The sequence below is a fragment of the Pocillopora damicornis genome, chromosome 4, assembly GCF_964200805.1.
Source record: "Pocillopora damicornis chromosome 4, jaPocDami1.2, whole genome shotgun sequence".
Taxonomy (NCBI): Eukaryota; Metazoa; Cnidaria; class Anthozoa; order Scleractinia; family Pocilloporidae; genus Pocillopora; species Pocillopora damicornis.
The window spans coordinates 30,004,415-30,025,074 of record NC_142673.1 but is presented as its reverse complement, the minus strand read 5'-3'; the positions used below and the strand labels follow the sequence as shown (position 1 = coordinate 30,025,074).

The 20,660-nt window shown below is 36.6% G+C and overlaps 2 protein-coding genes and 1 long non-coding RNA gene across 15 annotated transcripts; 1 reads left to right on the top strand and 2 right to left on the bottom strand.

Annotated features, from left to right (window-relative positions):
- Positions 1–119: 119 nt before the first annotated feature.
- LOC113677013 (SNARE-associated protein Snapin) lies at positions 120–2,789 on the bottom strand. Its single transcript, XM_027193757.2, has 4 exons — positions 2,607–2,789; positions 2,050–2,096; positions 1,826–1,944; positions 120–355 (listed from the first exon to the last, which is right to left on the bottom strand). Exons 1-4 carry the CDS (start codon positions 2,747–2,749, stop codon positions 272–274), a joined length of 393 nt encoding a protein of 130 aa, XP_027049558.1. The 5' UTR covers positions 2,750–2,789; the 3' UTR covers positions 120–271.
- Positions 2,790–4,316: 1,527 nt separating this feature from the next.
- LOC149047653 (uncharacterized) lies at positions 4,317–7,661 on the bottom strand. 12 transcript variants are annotated; one of them, XR_016185456.1, is made up of 4 exons: positions 7,451–7,590; positions 6,181–6,243; positions 5,418–5,612; positions 4,317–4,852 (listed from the first exon to the last, which is right to left on the bottom strand). It is a non-coding gene; the product is annotated as an uncharacterized LOC149047653 (long non-coding RNA). The 12 variants fall into 12 exon arrangements; XR_016185459.1 differs by having other exon boundaries at positions 5,418–5,512; XR_016185457.1 differs by having other exon boundaries at positions 6,181–6,192; positions 7,451–7,575.
- Positions 7,662–8,429: 768 nt separating this feature from the next.
- LOC113676993 (medium-chain specific acyl-CoA dehydrogenase, mitochondrial) lies at positions 8,430–19,952 on the top strand. 2 transcript variants are annotated; one of them, XM_027193743.2, is made up of 17 exons: positions 8,430–8,551; positions 9,111–9,143; positions 9,588–9,660; positions 10,177–10,274; positions 10,624–10,693; positions 10,831–10,931; positions 11,926–12,006; positions 12,519–12,596; positions 12,816–12,868; positions 13,357–13,459; positions 14,140–14,211; positions 15,865–15,933; positions 16,243–16,338; positions 16,622–16,714; positions 17,810–17,893; positions 18,513–18,584; positions 19,176–19,952. In XM_027193743.2, exons 1-17 carry the CDS (start codon positions 8,504–8,506, stop codon positions 19,254–19,256), a joined length of 1,305 nt encoding a protein of 434 aa, XP_027049544.1. In that variant the 5' UTR covers positions 8,430–8,503; the 3' UTR covers positions 19,257–19,952. The 2 variants fall into 2 exon arrangements, 1 of the variants encoding a protein (XP_027049544.1); XR_016185903.1 differs by having other exon boundaries at positions 8,432–8,551; positions 18,513–19,023; positions 19,082–19,570.
- Positions 19,953–20,660: the final 708 nt, after the last annotated feature.

The following is a 20,660-nucleotide window of genomic DNA, read 5'->3' as shown; positions in this document are numbered from 1 at the left end:
CCTGGCTGAGAGTAAATGACTTAAAAATTGGGGTAGAGGAAAATTGGATCTTCTGCAAGTTCATGTTAGCAGGGTCCTACTGACATAAAAAAAAAAAATTCACAAATAATGCAATTAAGCATGATTCAAATTCGCTTTAATATGTGTTGTGCATTCATGATTATTTTTTTTTAAAGAAATTTTAATAATCATATCTACAACTATTCATAAAAGTATACCATCCAATATTTGTCCATTAATACCCTTGTACTGTATATTTTAGTTGACACTATCATGAAAACTCAGATGGTTCCAGCAGAGCTTTCCTCCTTGCAGTCTCTCTTGTGACACTTTGATGAAGCCTTCCAAGTCTTTCCTAAATAAAATGTTAAAATTCAAATTGTTATCAATTGAAGTGTGAGGCACCAAAGAAATCCACTAAACCCCATAACTCTCTCTGTTAAATCTTGAAATAATAATTTCCTATCATAATGGTATAAAAACACCACATAGGTGACTTTTTATCAGAAAGGATCAGTGATGGTCAAGTGTGACAAGTGTTAGCTACGTAAACTTCACATTAGCATATGTAAAACAAAGATATTTGTACTGACAGTAACCATTTCCCAGTTTTGAGTGAAACAGCATGCACGATGTACTGATAACAGGCTAAGATTATTGTCTCAATCAATTCCACCTTCACGATTTCTTAGAATGTATGCACAAAATTTACTGAATGCCTAGGACATTTTGTGTGAACAGTTCTCAGGCTTGCATGTTGACTGACAAAACAATATGGCCTCCATGACAACCTAGCCACCTACTATTTCTTCTATGCCTTCTAATTTCAAAGTTATTGACAGCCTTGCCAAAATGTCTCTTGTCAAGGAGGAATGAAGACTAGACTTGAAGGCAAAAATGAAATTGAGCCAACCAAGTCCTTTCCATTCATAAAAATGGATACTAGTACTAAGGATGTAATTCTTAAACAGATTTAAGTGAGCTCTTGTGACCTTAATCTTCTCTCTTCAATAAGAATGGGCAATAATTACACAAAAGAAGTTACTCCAAGTTAACTATGAACCTTGCAACTTTTTTTAGTACTGTAATTATTCAACTATAAGCCAAGCAATTTTTACACAGATTAAAACTGAAGTGAATTAAAATTTAGGCTCTAGAGGGGGTCTCAGCTTATAGCCGAAAGTTTTTGAAAAAAATTTTTCCAGTGCATGGAAACTCTACTAAATTGGGATGTATTTACTTATAAGCCAAGCTAAAGAAACACAATATGCAATCATTGGTTATTAACTTTTAATTCCAATTCAAGAGTGCGACTGGATGGTAGTTCAAACCGCATCCGTGTCTCAACACAGTTAGTTTTAAATTGATATTTTGGATCACATTAATTCATCTGAGTTTTGATTCATTGCTTTTCAATTGAATAGTTAGCTTTTTTGTCCTTTACATATTAAATCACCATTGTTTAAGCCTCATTTATGACAATTAATGTGATTTTTTTCAATGATAATGAATGGGTCTCGGTTTATAGCCAGGTGTTTTCGATTTAATTTTGGTTCTCATTATGCAGAGTCTACATGTACAAAGTTTGGGGTCTTGGCTTATAGTCAAATAAGTATAGTATGTTATCAATAGCTCAGTGGCTCTGCTAAAATTTGATTACTGCATTCACCAAGGAGCCACTTGCCACAAGTTTGCATGAGGCATCAGATACAGTGTCATAATGGCCACGAACTACATTTCACAAGCATAAGACAATCTTTTGCTAAATTAATTCAAAGTCTGTGTTTATGTGTAAAGTCATGCAAGAGTGTGTAGATTCCAGTACCTGAGCATTTTGTAGTATGTTGTTTACCAACATAACTCTTCTTCTTGAATTCATCAGTTTCTTTACATATGGTTCAAGGTCGATTGGGAACTCTTGAAGCTCAGACAATCTATGCAGATCTAGACAAAAGATTAACAGACACAACTTAAATAATGAAAGATGAGGTGCAATTACACCATCTGATCAAAATAATTCATTCAACAACATTTAAAACTTACACTAACCTTGTGCTAACTTGTCAATTTGTTCCCGTAACTCAACTTGACTTTTTCTGAAAACAAAAATTGATCATTTGGATGGCTATCCTGGGCTAAATAAAGCTGTAACTTGTGTGCCACTTTTTTTTCTTACTGCATTTTGATGTCATCTGTGTTGTATTACTGAACAGATGCACCAAAACCTGGAATCTATTTGTTAACTCTGCCCCTTCACCTATTACTAACGCGGAGTTTCGTGTTAAGGCACTCAGAGTAGCACATTTAACGATTTTTGACTGTGTGGTATTTCTTTCCGAGAAACGTTAAAATCTTGACGTTACAGAAATCCTATTATTTAATTTGGCCATTGTACCATAATTTAGTACGAACAGATTGTCTGTAACATTTAAAAGATAAAATTCTTTAATCATAGTAGGATCGATCTCCCCCCCCCCCCCTCCCTCTCTCTCTCTTTCTGAGTCTATCTTCGCTTTTGGGTCTGTTTTCCTTTTTTTAAATGTAAGTATGGCTTGCAAAGATAAAGGAAAGGAAAGATGTTGAACCCCTCTCAATGCCATTAGTACCTCACACTTAGAGCTTTACTGTCCAGTTCTTCAACTGCCGGTCGAAACATTTGCAGAATGCCCTCCCTGAAAGCGTCTTGATGGCCTTCACCTGATCCTACGGCTGATTTCGTTTCCTTCGTATCGGCCACTTTCTCCGCCATCTTTGTTTAAGCGACACAGTGTCTGCACAGACATCCCAAGCTCAGTTCTCGAGGCAAAAATTTTTTTTGGGATCACTTTCTGAAGGAGCTTAGACACCAGGCTCAACTAGGGAACCAAGCCTTTTGATGACGTAAACAATTTTTCACTCACCACCCCCGACTGGTTGAAGTGTAGTTGGAGGGGGACAGGGAAGGAAACATTTTTGTTACTTGCGCGGGAAAAAAACAAATGAGAAGTTATCTATTACCTTTTTTTTGTTGTTGTAATTTTCCAGAAAAAACAAATGAGAAGTTATCTATTACCTTTTTTTGTGTAATTTTCGCGGGAAATATATAATATTACCTTATCTCGCTCCGCTCCGTACATATACGAATCTTCTGCCTTTGGTTATAATACACTTTCTTCGTTAATTCTAAATATTACTCACGGTCAAATGGATCCAAAGGGAATTTCAAACCTTGGAAATACTTGCTTTCTGAATGGTGTCTTGCAAGCTCTGCTCTCAGTGACATGTTTTTCCGAAGGGCTCACTGGATTGCAGCACAATCACAAGAAGTGCACCTCATCTAAAACAGGTCTTGAAAATGTATTCAATATTATTTTAGCACGTCAAAATAACATTGATATTGGAGTGGAAGACATAAAATCCCAGCAGGCAAACAACATCAACCCATCGGTGAACTGTGTAATTGAACCAAGTACTTTTTTGATGAACCACAAAATTCGTCATCAGTGTGGTAATCCGCTTAGTTATTCTTGACATTAAGCTTATTTCGACTTTATGAAACAATTAAAATACGTATATTAAAATACGTATTTGACAACTGGATAATCTTGTTAGAACGTCACAGGAAGTTGTACCTTGTACGGAGCTACGAGTAAAATGTTTAAGGCCTTTTCACTGTTTATGGCGGTAAATTTATATTAGTCCTGGAAGCTTTGCAAGTCGTAGTTCTTTGCTCGATTATTTTTTGACACTGTTGTGTTGCGCGTTCATCTAAAATGTGCGTGTACGAGTACTAGGAGTGCAAAGAGTGAAAACGGTACGCAAACCTAACAGTTTCGACCCCTCCCCATCCCCCTCCCCCAGCCCCACCCTCTGGACAAATGAGTAGTTTCTGAACCATATTGACTTGATAATCTTGGTAACTCCTAAATTGACTATGCCAATTTCCTGTGGATTAAATTAATTACAATCACAAACCTGTAGACAGCAAAATTAAATCCAGGAATGGTGTCCCTGCCACATGGAAATTTTTGTTTTTGGTTTCTTTTTTTTCTGAGGGGGAGTAGAGTTCAACCCCCCCTCCCCTTTGCAAAATTCATTTCATGTCAAGCATTTCCTTAAAAAATTTTGGCACTTTTGGACCCCCTCTCCCCTGGAATTTTCAATGATCCTACTTGGGGTGGGAGTGTGTTGATCTTTCAATTCTTTCTAGAACTACACCTTTACTACACATTCTTTCTTACAAAAAGTGAATTTTGTGGTCAAAATGATCTCTATAATAATCACCTCCACCCTTACATTTTTCTTTTGCATGTGGGAGAATAAACATTGACATTGACAACAATGACAACAGTTCTATTTGCACTCAACATTTACATTTTTAGTTTAGCCAATAACTACAAGAAAAGTCAAATACTCATCACAAAGACAAGCTACCATAGTATTTCTTATACCCAATCACACACTTTATTAGTCAGTATTATTCAAACATTTATCCTGTTCCATTAGTGGTGTTTGTCTATTCATTCTTAAGGGTTGTACTATACAGAGCTTCCTGAAGGACCATTCTAACCCAGTGGAGCTGGAATCATCTTATTACTGTAGCAGGTAACAAATTTTAATAGCATTAAACCTAACACCAAAAGGACACACAAATACAACTATTTTTTTGATAACTGCTACAGTGCTTAACACTATAAACTACAATGCACAAAGCAGACTATTTTCTTCCAGTGCAAGAAATTAGGAATGTCAAAGCTACTACAATTGTACAAATTCAAGTTCTTATGCATGGATTGAAAAGAGTAGGAGATGCAGTCCCTGTTGCTGTGGTCTGGTCTCTGTGTCTGTGTGTTGTGAAGAATACAATTCATTCCTGTAATCAATTGAGAAAAGGCAAATAATGAAATAAAAATTCATACAAATACAAAATGCAATAAGTCCACATTAGCTTATTTGCTGCCTTCAATACAACATCATTTAACAAATAAAGAGATAATGATGACAACAAGGATGATGATGGTAATGATGGTGATGGTGATGTCAAGGATCATGGTTAGTGGTATAGGAGACTGACTGGGTGACCTCCAGTAACTAGAAGATGAAGAAGCAACAGTATGTGTAATGCCTCATTCCATGCTGTCTAGTTACTTGAAAAACTAGTAGCCCCCTGCCCCCCTCCCCTTGCTGATTCCTGTCTATATATAATGAATTGCACAAATATTAAATTATGCATTCTTTCATTTTTACTACATCAGTTGCTCCCAGAGTACTGATGCATGGAAGAGGCTAGTCACATGCCAGGCACCTCTGTCATTTTGCATTCAAATGGTAAGATTTCAAAATGATGGAAAAAAACTTCACAACTTAATAGATTACAAAGAGAAAGTGTTATTGTCCATGAGGGTACCACCATTTCTTCTGGTCATTATGTGTGTTACCTAAAAAGAGAAGAGAGGTGGTATTTTTCAAGTGATACCACAGTTCGACAGTCTTCACATCTTGAAGCTACAAGCCAGGAAGCATATCTCCTCTTCTATGAAAAAGATGAAGTTGAAGACATGCAAGAGGTTACACATATTTCTTCTATGTCTGTTAAGGTCCAAAACTGTCTACCACAGATGCCCAGTATGCCTCTAAAAAGGAAGAAGTTTCCTGTCAAGTTTTGTCTTCCACCTGGTTACTATGCATTAAAGGCTGAAAAACCTGGCATTTTCAAGACAGCTACTGGAAGTATACCCTAGAAATATTCTACACTGGATGTAGCATCGGTATTAGCAAAGCAGAGGGAATTGCCATGGCTGGGGTCCAAATCTCAGGGAATCCTAGAATTAAAGCATGGGAGCCAACTGATGTTGAAAAGCTCCTTCCAGCTAAACACAAGATAAGTGACGGCAAACTTTCCAATTTTGTGATAGACTATATTTTTCTACTGATAGAAAGTCAGTCTCAAGCCAGTAACAAGAGAGTTTTTACTGTCAACTCCGATGTTTATAACAACATGGCACAATTCTTAATGAATATTTTCTTGAAGCATAAGTATGACTTGCTTTATGAGAACATTTCAGCAGCAGACATGATTCTGTGCCCAGTAATGCATGGATCATATATTATCAGAGAGAAGCCAACATGAAAGTTCGTAAAAAATTCAACAATCAGAAAAGAAGAAGGAATCTTTCACACAATGTTAGAAAGAACTAATACCAAATGCTGGGCCTAAAAGATAGAGCAATCATTGGAATGAGTTCTGAATCCATTTTTACAGAGCTATAAAAATGGAAAGAACTTAGCAATACCCCATTGGACACAACCATTTTTCCTAACAGCTGTCTAAAATTATTGAAGCAATCATTGCAAATTTTTCAACATTCTTTGCAGCAAAGGATGGGAAAAATTAATTATTATAAATAATTATTATCATCATTATCATTGTTATCATTGTTATCATTGTTATCATTGTTATCATTATTATCACTATTATCATTATTATTATTGTGTTTCAAACTTTACCACTTCCCTTCCCCAAAGCAGCTACATGTATACAATACAGGGCCTTTTAAAAAGTCCTCGATGTTTAATGCCTCGAGGCTTGCTGGTTTGGCAGTCAGTGGAAAGGTAATGAAAGAAATACATTCAGCTGGATTTATATGATTATAATTAACATTCAAATATTGATTCTAACTCTGCACTGACTCAGGATATAAAAAACAAGACATTGATTGCATTATATATGGTGGCTTGATGCAAATGAGCCAAGAGAGCTTTTTTTTTTTTCAGGTACATGATCATAAAAAAGCCCCATGTTCTGTAGTTGTAAGTCATAGAGTGAAATTCAGTACTTTAACTATATTCAGTAGACCTCAATGCAGTTTTCAACACCACCTTAATGTCAAATAATTTTTGTGACAATTCTGTTATCATAAAAATATCAGTAATACTGCAAATTTCAGCAACAGTTGTACACGTTATAGGAAAATGATTCTTCTGTAAAAAATTTTTCTTCTAGCAGACTTAAATTTTCTGAAAAAAATAACATACAATGTATGGAAAAACTATCACAAACAACAGGGCAGATTCAAGGAAAGGTACAGCCATAGCCAGTATGAAGCAAACATCCCCACCACTCCCAAAATGCATTATCAGTTGCCTCAGATGTCCAGGCTGTCCAGGGAACAATTTAAACGTTAAATAAGTACAGTTTTGCGTATTCAGATTAATTACTGCTAGGTGCATTATTTTATGACAACGTACTTTAACAAGTTAGGTATATATATATTTCATATCACAAAAGCAAATAATTTCTGGTGTTATCGCTAATTGGGATATCAGATCAAGAAAGTATAAGGTTATTAATAAAGAGTTTAATTTTGGCTGAAGGTTTTTCGAGTTATTAATTTGACAATTCACTGTACGTTGTAAAATTACAAAGCAAAACACTAAATTTAGGTTGAAAAACACTAAAATACTTACTTACCTTCGGTCTCAAAACGTTTTTCACTATACTGCTGTAAAAATTTGAGTTTGTGTTTACTACAAGCCGATGTTTCTTGTATACTCCAATGTGACGACATAAGCTAGTGGCAAAAAAGGTCACGCAAGCAAGCAAAGGCCTGGGCACAAATTCAGTAGGCTTGGCTACTGAGTTGAGCCTGGTTTCTAAGCTCCTTCAGAAAGTGATCCCAAAAAAAATTTTTGCGTTCTCGAGAGCGTTTGGCGTTTTTGGGGGGGAAGCGACGAGGTCTGGGACCGAGAAACGATGGTCACACATTTGCAAAGTGGTCAAAGGCGAATAGGCGCTTGTGCATTCTGACAACATGGGATTGTTTTTCAATCAATAGACGAGGTAATGAGGTACCATGGTCTTAAGCTCTTGAACAAGCGCGGTATTCTTTTATTGCATAATTTTGGTATACAAATTTCCCCCTTTAAATTGGAAAAATTTTTAAAAAATCATCGAAGGCAAGAGAAAGATATGGTTAAAAGCGTGCACGAAGGCCATTACTTGAAGACACAAATTATGGCCTTGAAAGCAATGACTCGAGGAACGTTTTGAGTCAATGTTGTTTAAAACTGCGTGATTTTTCCACAAACTATGCATCAAATTATCCTATACGTCGAGACTTACTACCAATCAAGTTATTTTAACTTTTACTGTCATAACCCTTGCTTCCCGCTACCGCAAAATATTACCGTGAACCGATTAAATGACGCACGTGATTAGTGCAAGTTCAGGCATAAACGGGGTAAGTTTGGCCCGTATCTCTCAGTCAAGTACGGTGATCTATATTTTTATTGCATTTTTCGAAACAGACATTAGGCATTTAATGAAAGTCTACAAAAATTATTCGATGACTTTTTTCTTCGGAGGAAGGCGCGCAATAAATAATTGGGAAGTATCCCCACCCACCCCTCGTCCCCTGTGGTGGTCTTACCGTCTGTTAGGTACCAGTCTTCTCTCTATCGTTTTTCCTTTATGACCTCGATCTATACTGAACTTTGTACGCTGTCTTCTTGAATACAAGTGAACATGGCTTCCCTGAGTTTTCTCCGACGGAATGGTGGTTTTGGACTACAGGTAAGACATCCAGTGGCATAAAATAAACTGAATAAATCAGACTTAACTCAGGGTGGGTAGTTATCGATGAAATGACCCGCGATCGTCAGATAAGTAGAGAAATCTCTTTACGAAATCAATCGATTACGTAAGTTAACTACGAAAGTCGTTATGAATGGTTCAGTTTCAAAGACTTTGGTAAGATCGTCGGAGTAGAAGCCCAAATTTCTGAGGAAACAATTTAACAGTTACCTTCATTTGATTTGATTTTCCCAAAACGCTGTGACTAAATGCCTGTCAGTCAGAAATTTTCACATGACTTCCACCAAAAGGTTCTCTCAAACTTCCTAAGAAAATCAGATGTTTGTTTAGAAATGTCAAGAGATTCCAAAAATCAATTTGGCTTTTAAGTGGACAAATTTTCCTAGCTTTAGCCTACTTCAAACAAGGAATGAACAGCCAACCAAGTCCTCTTGGCTTGATGGGTTACCATATTTCTTGGTTAAGTTTAGGGCTGACATGCATTTGAGATAGAAGTCATAATTTTTGTTTCAATGTTCCATGGTTTTTTATCTTTCAGAGGGGAATTATTTCTGCTGGAGTCACTGCTCTGGTAAGAATTTTGGCTTTCGACTTTACATTAAATTTTTTTTTAGAGCAAATATTCTTGCTTGAGATGGAAGCGGACATGTCGTGAAGAGGATTGAAGTCGATAACAAACCAGTCCACTGCATGATCACTTTTCATGACTGTGGGTTGGAACCTTGAAGCGAGTTGATTAAAATAAGGCTAACCTAAGCTATATCTTAGACATACAATGAACACAGCTGTTGATGGGTTTTTTAAAGTTCATGTAAATTTATTTGAATCTATTTTTCTAGTTTTAACAGTAAGACTGATTTTGATATCCTTGGGGAATTTAAAGATGCTTTAGAAAACAGCTGTGCTAAACTAGGTCCAGGGCCAAAATTTGTTGCAATCCTTGGTCCTTAAAGCTTATTGGAGTTGGACTTCTACTTAATGATGTCCTGATTTCTTTTTTTTTTTTTTTTGAAAGAGAGCAAAGCTTAGTACAGAAGCACCAGCCATCAAGTTGGAGGCATCAACATTCAATTCTGGCCTTTCATTTGGTGAGTTATTATTGTTTTGTTTTGAACATTTTGTACTGGATAAACACAGTACTAACAGAAAATGATTGTGATACATATATGTCTTCAATATGGTTGTTGAACTCTGTATATAGATGTGCTCACAGTTTAGGTCTGTCGGTAGAGGGCCAATTAGTGAAAAATTATCAGAAAAATAATACACAATGATTTACAAGTAATTAATGAAATATTATAAAATTGAAAAATTGCATCCCACCCTGCACCCAAATTGTTGTTGAGATTTATATAGCAGAGTAGAAAGGAGGCAAAAGTTTTCTTGAACTCTCACAGAGCATATAGAGGTAAAAACAGTACATTGACAGATTATTGTCACCCTGATTTGAAACTGCTCCAATTATGATAATAGTGAAGTTTAATCTGTGAAGAGACACATAATATTAATGTTTTTCCCCTCTTATTTTACCATACTATTTTATGAAAAAAGTTTGCAAACTCATCTTAAAGTCATTAACACATCCATCATTCTTTTTCCATTAGAACTTTCTGAAGAGTTACAGCAACTTCAAGAAATGGCAAGGAAGTTCTCCCGTGAGGAAATCGTACCAGTTGCTGCCCATCATGATCAGACTGGTGAGGTAAGATACCTTGAAACACATACAACTGTACATGTACTATCTGGATAGTACAGTTTGTAAGGATGTTCACGAAAGCTGAATACATGTACTTGTCATACGTCAATAGTACATTGGTATATTACACTCCATATAGAAATACACTTAAGCTGAATACGTAAGCTAAAGCTAAAATACACTAAAGCTGAATACATGTACTTGTTGTGCATCAATAGTACAATCTATTACACATCAGATCGAAATTCCCCGCTAATTGTTGCTTGAGCACATTAGATATTGCAAATAACATGACTTTCATGACTGCTGTACATCTATTAGGGATGGTACGTGACATTCATTTTGTATTCCTCAGTATCCCTGGGAGATTATCAAGAAAGCTCATGCTTTGGGACTCATAAATGGTCATATTCCAGAGGAGTATGGTGAGTGCCTGTTGGATTCAAAATTTAGTTTATTGTGTTTTTTAAGCTGTACTTTTAACTTCTTATCATAGCTTTGCAATATCATTGTGTGCAGGAATTGTTGACTCACTGACAATGCATGTTTTAATTCTTATAAGGGGGTCCTGCACTTGGTGTTCTTGATGGTTGCGTAGTTACAGAGGAGCTCTCATATGGATGTACTGGAATTCAAACTGCTATTGAAGCAAACTCTTTGGCAGTAAGTGGTGGCTTTTTACTGAAAAAATAATCCTGACTTAAATTATTTTATTTAAAGCATTTTTATTCATATTCTTTCTAAATGTATATTTTTTATATACCGTAAAATTCTGAAAATAAGCCCAGGGGCTTACATTTTTCAAAGGACCTTTTTGAGGGGCTTATTTTTTTTATTCAGAGGGGCTTATTATAGGAGGGAAATTTGCATTTCACAATCAGCTGGGCTTATAATTGGAGGGAAATTTGTGTCAAAATTTTTGAATGTGCAACTGGTAATACTAGGGTTTTGGCTAAAAAATGTGTAACAATTTAATCACACTGAAAATGCCAAGTTAAAACACAATGGCAATAAACTTTATTAGGATGGAAATTCAGTAAAAACAGTAACATAGTTCAGGCTCAAAGTTCATGATAACTATGAAAGCTCATACTGCTTGAGGAGTACCAGAGGGAGTTTTGGTTCAGGCTGGTGGGATCAAACTTCCTTGCAAATACTTTGTCTACAGACTGAAGGAATTCAAAGCGCAAGTGAAGAGCGAACTGCATAAAAGACAATAAACTTCAACACTTGTTGACCACATTGCTTTAGTGCATAGAATCATTATTTTATGACTAAAAAGGGCTTCCTGATAATGGTGATTATGTGTAGTTTGCTTTGGTTTGTATAATTGTGGATAATTTCCAAATCCAAGCCCACGGGGGCTTATATTCAGAGGGGCTTATTATAGGAGGTATTTTTGCTGGGGGGGCTTATACATGGAGGGGCTTATTTTCGGAATGTTACGGTATTAGAAAAAAATTATTCTTGTCCCAACACAGGCGAGAAGTAACTTTTATCTCAGAAACATAAAGTGTCTGGTGCTTTGTTTGGAGTGAAAAATTTTTCAAATGAGTGCATGAGATAAAATCATGTTATCAGGGATTATCCAATTTTATTGGTAATCACAGGCACTTCAATGTGATGATTTTTCCTTACTCTCTGCCATCTCACACAGGAAATGCCTGTCATCCTAGCTGGAAATAAAGAACAAAAAGCAAAATACCTTGGCCGTATGATGGAAGAACCTCTGATGGCTGTATGTATATCAACTTTCACTTACATGTATTCATAACTTTTAAATATGTTAAGTCCACATGTAAATTAAACTCACTGTGGAATTATATGTAGTTTTATTATATACCACACAAGTAAATAGTACTGTTTGGTCAGTTTGGAAGTGAATAGCAAGTACTACTCAGATTTGAGCAGCTGATTAGACAAAATTGCGTGTCAAGATTTATATTTCCAACCATTTTTTAGTATAGTGAAAGAATATGGTTTGGTATCTGTGTGGTATATTGGAAACAATTTTTCACCTCAGTGCCCATGAAAGTGGTGGATATTTACTTTCTTCATCACGGTCCAGTAAATATCTATCAATATTCACCCCCACTTTGGTGAATAATTGTTGATGATTATGGTAATGATTTTAGCCAGCAATGTAAGTTACTGGTGATGTGTGTTGCCTCACACTCATCAAAAAGCACCAAATTAAGGTAACTGAACCACAATTGGTGCTTGTGATTATATATTTACTCTTCTCTTTAGGCATATTGCGTGTCTGAGCCTGGTGCAGGATCTGACGTGGCTGCAATTGGGACCAAAGCTGTTAAGAAAGGAGATGAAGTAAATAAATGCTTCTGCTCTTAGCATTTACAATATATGTGGTTTTTTTTTATCTTAGATTTAATGTCTGGAACATCCAACATGTACATCAACAACAGTATTCAGGATACAATGTAAAGGACCGCCTAAACAGTGTTGCTGTGTTACTTATTGTATACATATGATTTATGATTCTCATATTCTGTTATAACTTCTTCTTTTTAAATTTTTTTTCCTTAGTATGTAATTAATGGTCAGAAGATGTGGATTACCAATGGAGGTGTTGCCAATTGGTAAGAACTCAGTCTCTATGGAGTAATTCAACCCTACACCAGCTTAACATTTCTTTATCAAATTCATTAGAACCCTTGATTATTATGGTGTAGCAGATACAACAATGTAACAAACAATACTTTGACATCTTAGGTGGATGATGATTTGATCGTGCATCATTAAGAACCTTGGGTTTTATTGTGTCACAATTGTTTTCCTTAATAAAAATTTGTGAGAAAATCAACAGATGACAATTGAAAACAACTCCTTAACTCTCTCACACAACTTTGCTGGGGTTGTTGCCAAGTCAGTCAATGCCATTAGTAACAATCCTCTTCAGGTCTCCTGTTGCATGGGCCATTACTATACACGAGTCACAGTTACTCGCCTTCAAACACTTAGAAGTAAAATTACACACATTTGGTACATATATTTTAAGATACTTCAATCTATTCTGATTGGCTATGGAGGAACTATATGGTGGACCACACTCTTCATGCTATTTCAGGTATTTTGTTCTGGCACGAACTGACCCAAATGCTGGAGCTGGTAAAGCATTCACAGGCTTTATTGTGGAAAGGGACACTCCTGGTGTAACTGTAGGAAGGAAGGTGAATTGAAAGCTTTACTCCACATCACTGGTGGAATCTTCAAACTGAAGCTGTAACCACAGCATTACTTGTGTAGATCATTTAGTATGGACTGTCCTCTCAGATAGCTCATTGTTAGTTCATTATTGTTAAGCTCATGTACAACTGGTAAAGGATGTGCAATTTGATGCACAACTTTGGCAAACAATTTCCTTTTACCCAAATGCTTGTATCAGTATTGCTGTATGAAATATAACCACAAGGAAAATGACACATTTAACTGTTCTAACAAATATGCTAGTATAGTATGAATAATAGTCTTAGCTTTCAAAGAGCCGACTGTAAATGTAACTTGTTTTTGCAAGCTTTGTTGCACCCTGTAAGCTTTCTTAATTTAACCATCCTTAATTCTTAAACATTCCTTTTGGTGTGGCTGGCTTTCCTCAATCATGAATGAAGGATGTTAGTTTTTAAAGAAAGTGTGGTGGTGCGTCAGTGGGGGAGTGTAACAGGTCATTTATTGCTGACAACTGAGTTGAAAACGTAAATTGGCCATCGTAAAGAGTTTAAAGGCTGACAGTTCGAGCGTTAGTCATGATAGTCATGATCCTTGGTCACGTCCAATAAACACCACTCTTGTAGTCCTTATGATTGCAGTATGCGTCTGTGTAACAGTTCTTTTTGTCATTACTTTCCTGTAGGAATGGAACATGGGTCAGAAAGCCTCTGATACTCGTGGAATCACATTTGAAGATGTTGTTGTTCCTAAGGAGGTGAGCCTTGTTTTTTGACGTTACAGAGCGCATGCGGATTCAAAACGAAATTATCCAGGGTTTTTGTTGGGAGCCGGGTCATGGAAAAACAAAAGATATAATAGTCAGAACAATAGCTCAGTTCATGCGTTTGTACATTTCTGAGCTGTCCTATGCAAAACAACAACGTGAAATCACCACAATTTGCGTCGTCTGCGAACCGAAACCGCGACGGCAAATTATTTGAATTTCTACTGGAACTCAACGTTTCTTTGATACGTTATGCTGAAGTCGAGGAGTGGCACCGGACGAGACGGTAAACACATGCAGCCATTGTTGAAATTCTAATTATAGGCAGAAATTCGTTTTTTAATCGAAGTCTTCCTTGGCGTTGCCTTCCTGACTGCTTAAGGTCCCTAATAGAGTTCTTAGAACTGTCTCTTTCCAAAGTGCCTAATTAGCTATTACATAACTCTTAAACGTGACGTGTCATTAAAGCAAGTGCGTTCTGCAGAGTCATCATGGCAAACAAAAGTAAAACTCACGCAAGCACTCGTTTGCACATGAAAAGTCAAGTGCGATGACCTGAAAAATTAAATTTGTGTTTTCGGGTTTTAATTGGATTACAGCCGGTGAAAAGGTTTTTCGAAAAATTACGTACGCTTTCTATGCTTTCCATTATTTAAACTGTTCATAAGACACTTTTTATTTTTCTGAAATACAATTCAGAATTTAAAATAAACAACAGGAGACGAATGTCGTTACGGCTTCTTAGTAAGCCAACATTTAGTTGGCTTTAAAGCTCAAATATTCCGAGAAATTGAAAGAAACTTTGTTCCAATTTAATTTTTATTCAAGATAAATCCCATCGGAGGTTTTGTAAAAATTGTTTTCAGCAAGAGCTGATTTTGTATCAGACTCCCATGTTCCATCAATATCTGTTTTAAATTTTTAACTGTTGGGGTGATATATGGTGACAGAAGGAATTAACGTAAATGATTACGGCTCTGACTTTGAGTTTTCATTAACTACAAAAAAAAGTGTCGTCAGTTTCACTCTTCATCAGTTTATAAGTTAAAGTTAACTTGTAATGGTAAGAAGAAAGGAAGCTCTGATAACAACAGCAGTGTTTTGATGTAGCTAGAGCTGTGTAGAGAAATAAACAAATTCTCTCAGATTACCATTATTTTAACTGTAATCAGATTAAGTATGCATCACTCTAGGTAGATTTCTTCGCCAGATTGCAGGAAAATGCGTTTCTGGGAGACTTAAGTTTTAAAAGTTTCCGGGGGGAGCATGCCCCCAGACTCCCCTAGGGTTCAGGCCCTCGGCCCTCAATTATACAGTGTACCTGCCTTCTCACAAGGCAGTGCCCGTCTACTTCAAAAGTAAATGAAAATCCTGAATTATCACAATGGCCAATCAAAACACGAAAAAATTTATTAAAAAAGAAGCCGCTGAGGACTCAAACAGATGTCACCGCACGCGGGAAAATGAGTGCATGAGACGTCGCGATTGGTTTGGTTTGGCATTGCCTAGATTTGCATGTTTTGTAGACCACTCACAAAGGGAGAATGAATGTTATATTTCTCCATTGCTTCCTTCTAGTGCTTTAACCAAGTTCCACTGATTACTGAATTATAATGTATTTCTGTTTGTTTATTAATTTGTTAGAACGTTCTTGGTGGAGAAGGTATTGGTTTCAAGATTGCCATGGGAGCATTTGATAAGACACGCCCTCCGGTAAGATTGTTTTCCTGGCTTACCAGTCGAGGTATTTTTTTTTTTCATTCTAGCGTGGTTTTTGTGTAACAGTTGATTGAAATAAAATAGGGTTTTCCTTATTTGATTAGTCGCCTTGGGTTCTTTGAAAATAATCTGAGAGTTACATGCATTGCATTTGGAAGAATTGGTAAGCTCTCTATGTGTTATTAAGTATTTAAGCTGGATCCACAGTTTCAAAGCAAGTCTCAAGTCTCTAGTCTCTACCATAATAATCAACAACTCCTCAAGAAAAGGACGATTAACTTACGCTTGTTTTCCGTTTTCAAGGTCGCTTCTAGCGCTGTTGGTCTTGCACAGCGAGCCATGGAAGAGGCTCTAAAATACTCACTGGAACGGAAAACTATGGGCAGACCCATCGCTCAGGTATGCTGATTCCCAGGATCCCTCTTTATCATGAGTGTGAAGGAGACAGGGGTGAAAAGACGATGATATGCAGAATTCGAAACACAAATACCCAAACATTTGGTCAAGCTTTTTTGTTTTCATCGGATATCCATGATGCCTTCTTAAGCAAATGAAAACATGAAAACCTTTCAAGAGATAAAGAAAATAAGTCAAATTTATCTCAAACAATTACTTGTTACCTTTATGAACGATTAATTAGTGCCTAGTTTTTTTAACTGTTCTCTTTTATTTTGATCTTTAGCATCAAGCTGTAAGTTTCATGTTAGCTGACATGGCCATTGGTATCGAAACAGCCCGACTGGCAACGCGGCGCGCAGCTTGGGAAGTAGACCAGGTTTGTTCACTGTCAGTGCATTACTAAACCAGATTCATTCTGTTAGGAGTATTTGATGGACAGCGGTCTGTATACTCGACGAAAGTCTATTTATTTATTTATTTAAATAATATTTAAACAGGGACATCACATTTACCATAGCTAGTTTTAAGAGAGCCCTGAAACATCCGCTGTATTTTTGGAGGAAAGAGAGATAAAACCTAACCTTTATGAAGTTTGCTGCCTATGTTGTGTTCTGCTTTGGACCTTTTTGTTTTTTTAAATCGGCTTATTTGAGTCTACTCAGTAAACAAGAAGTCGCTAACAAAAGTTTGTAGGATGAAGAAATATTTTACTTTTTCTGTTTTAAATTTTGATGAGATGTGGTTATTGACATTTTATTTAAATCCCTATCTCCTAAAGATGATTTAAGCTAACATACATTTTATTGACTAATAAGGAAATTTGATGTTATCGACCGAGTTGGAAATGTAAATTAGCTACCGTAGAGTTTCTTAAGCTGAAGTTTCGAGCATTTCGCCCTTCGTCAGAGCGAGTCTCGGACATGGGGTTAACGCTTAAACCATCAGCTGTAGAAACTCTCTGCAGTGGCCAATTCACATAATAACATGGCTAGTAAATTCAATTGCGCGAGCGTGTTTCATATTCCTATTGTGCACACTCATGACGTCATCAAACAAATCCTTCGAGAAAAAGATTTTCCATCGGGTTGAAAATGTTATAAAACAATTGGTTCATACGTCAGCTGTGCGTTCATCGAGATATGAAGCACGCGGGAAGTTTGGAGAGCACGAAAGATGCGTAAGAGTTACTCGAGGCGTAGCCTCGAGCAACTCTTACGCATCAATTGTTAATTGTTAATTCGGTTGACAAAATCAACTTATCTTGCAACACACTCCACCGACACAGCACCACATTTATATTAGAAGCTTTTCCCTCTTTATGCATTGCACAACAGTTAGGTAATCTGTTGTTCTATCAAGGTAATCCATCTCGTGAATACGTTTGCTTTTTATCACCTGTTTGTGTCTTAAGAAAGGTTTGATTCACATGGGTGATTGTGCATCAAAACTATGTATCCTTCATGTCTGTCAGGGCCGCCGTAACACTTACTACGCCTCCGTCGCTAAGTGTTTAGCAGGAGATGTTGCCAACAAATGTGCTGCAGATGCCGTTCAGGTAATATTGAGGGCAATTATTTCCTAAGGTTACTTTTTAGTGCAGGTTATGGCACAGGAAACCCACATAAACTAAGTGACAATTCCTATTTTTTAATATTCCGGAATGACAAAATATTTGATTTCAAAATCAAAGTTAATTTTCGGTGAAATTGTTCTTTTTGCTAAATTTCAACGGTTTGAAGGGTTTGTGGTAAAAGTCAAAGACCTAACTTCTAAAATCGCTTTAAGTTGCCCATTTCCGTTACAACAAAGACAATTTGAAACATTTCTAATAAAAATATGTTTATATCGATCTTTACTGCGAGTAATACAAACTTTTTCGACATATCCATGCTTGTCTTCCGAATTAAAAAAGTTCAGTCATATAGTTTTGGGTGAATACACCGAGGTTGTAGCGCGCATTTAAGCGCAAGAATGACATCGCAACATCTTATGACAGAAAACGCCATCAACGTATACTTGAATCGAATTATCACATGGTATCGGACTGAGCCAAAGAAACCCGTTTCGTAAACTTCTCACATCAACATCAGAGTAGTTGTTTTAGTTTTTTCCGTAATGGCCCAGCTTGCTGTCATCCAGTAATGAAGCAGCATATTTAATTTTCTTTGTCGCAGATTTTTGGTGGCGCTGGATTCAACACCGAGTACCCTGTTGAAAAGCTGATGAGAGATGCTAAAATCTTTCAAGTAAGTTTTTTTCTTTCGCTTTTTCCCCTTTTGCTTTTGGTGTTGAAATTTTTACATCAGTTAATTTATAACATCTTCCATTCCTCGTCCGTTTCGGCTAAAGCTACTGGAATTGAAAGTGGGTACAAAAAATAACGAAATAACTGACTGAACTGCGACCACCTTGTTTCTAAGATCCCTTTAGAGATCCCTTTAGGATAAAGCACTTTTCGATGACTGTGAATATATGGAAATCATATACAAGTGTATGTGAACTGCGGATTAAGAAATGAATATGAAAGCGATCTTTACAGTAACGAGTTCTCTAATTAAACAGTGGTAAAAAAAAACAAGCACTTTGCAGCCAAGGTTGGCAGAACTGCGCTGAAATTTTACAATCTCAAAGATCGCCAAGCCTGATTGGGACGAATTCAAATTTAGATGTCAAAGATGCCGTAAGGTCGCACTTGAGCCTGATTGGGACGAATTCAAAATTTAGATGTCAAAGATGCCGTAAGGTCGCACTTGAGCCTGATTGGGACGAATTCAAATTTTGATGTCGAAGATGCCGTAAGGTCGCTCTTGCCCAAAAGATCTTCTCTTCTCTTTCAGATTTATGAAGGTACAGCGCAGATTCAAAGATTGATCATTGGAAGAGAACTCATTGAAAAGGCTAAGATGAATGCTCTATAGAAAGGATTTTCTTTCTCCGATAACCGCCACAATTATCAGATAAAGTTAACGAGACGGACTTTGGTTAATCGTCGTTTAAACTGTTTTTTTCCCCCTTCTCTAAGTCGTAAATTTTAAATTAATGATATATTGCTTTCCTGTTTTGAGACTTCTTTTAAAACCACTAGTCGTCAAGAGGAGTGGATTAGTTTAAAACTACATGTAAGTAGTGTATTTACAATAGTTTGTCTTAAACTTTCGTTACAACTGAGAAGAAAACACGGTAACAGAGTTAAACTTTTTGTCTCAATTAAGATTTTTCTTTTTAAGCCTAACTTTCCTTGTGGTATTTCTACTGTTATTTAGGGCTTCCCGGTGATTTATTCAGGGCTTCCCGGTGATTTATTCAGGGCTTCCCGGTGATTTATTCAGGGATATCTTTTTGATCGCTGAAAACGAGCTACTTTAATGCTCAAACACCCTTGTTAAGTACTATTGAAAGAAAGAAACGCGCGATGTAACCTCTTATTAATGAAATTAATTTTCCAAGGGATGACCACTGTAAATATTAACTTAAGACTCTTTGCAAGGAACAATCTTCATTCGAGAGGTTGTTTACGTTTCTCATAGGTGTAGACCAGTTAGGTGCTGTGAGGTTCTCTTTGAGTTCAGTCTGTAAGCTTGGGTCTAAATAAACTAAAAAACTATTAGTTATAATGTTTCTTGTCTATTACTCTTGCATATTTTGATAAGTTAAACTTTCACTATGCATTCTTTTAAGTATTCAAACTACGTGCGTATACGAAAATCCCAAATCTCACCGGCGTACTGAAGTGCGTGGATTGCAATATTTGGATGAAATCTTACAGAAGCTTCCTTTGATTAAATGCGATCAGATCCCTCAAATATCGCGCATGGTGGGTATACGCCTTAAGTCTCTACCAGAAACGTATTCATAGGCTCATCTAACATTACACGCAAACACAAATGGAATGGCTTCCACCAGCAACTTGCAATGTTTGACCGCTGGCGATACCACCCACGTATGTGAGTGTTTCTCATTTCTCAAAAGAGGAAGAACAATGAAGCAGTACGCACACGAGGCACTTATATTTCTTTGTTGGTTCAGCCACATTCAGCCCCTCCTTCCCGGAGCAGACAATTTGCTGTTGACTTAATTAACATTTGATAGCGAAATATGTTATCTGTTAATTGTTTATATGCAGTTCCCCATCATTCTCCTCAGTGTGGCAATGAAACATGTAAGCCGCTAGCTCTTTCAATATGTTACCATGGCTAGGAATCTGGATTAAAACATTAAGCTATTTATTCATTGGGACAGCAATAAAGTTAGACTATTAAAGAAAAAAGGTGCTGGAAAAGTATAGTTCTTGGAATTAAGACAACAGTTATTTTTGATGCACA

Excerpts from the sequence above, each read along its gene's own strand:
- LOC113676993 (XM_027193743.2), top strand. The coding sequence starts at position 8,504 with ATGGCTTCCCTGAGTTTTCTCCGACGGAATGGTGGTTTTGGACTACAG. Across the intron at positions 8,552-9,110 it reads ATGGTGGTTTTGGACTACAG|AGGGGAATTATTTCTGCTGG; the intron begins GTAAGACATCCA and ends TTTATCTTTCAG. Across the intron at positions 14,212-15,864 it reads ATGTTGTTGTTCCTAAGGAG|AACGTTCTTGGTGGAGAAGG; the intron begins GTGAGCCTTGTT and ends TTAATTTGTTAG.
- LOC113677013 (XM_027193757.2), bottom strand. The coding sequence starts at position 2,749 with ATGGCGGAGAAAGTGGCCGATACGAAGGAAACGAAATCAGCCGTAGGA. Across the intron at positions 2,097-2,606 it reads AGTAAAGCTCTAAGTGTGAG|AAAAAGTCAAGTTGAGTTAC; the intron begins GTACTAATGGCA and ends TTTTGTTTTCAG. Across the intron at positions 1,945-2,049 it reads AATTGACAAGTTAGCACAAG|ATCTGCATAGATTGTCTGAG; the intron begins GTTAGTGTAAGT and ends TCTTTTGTCTAG.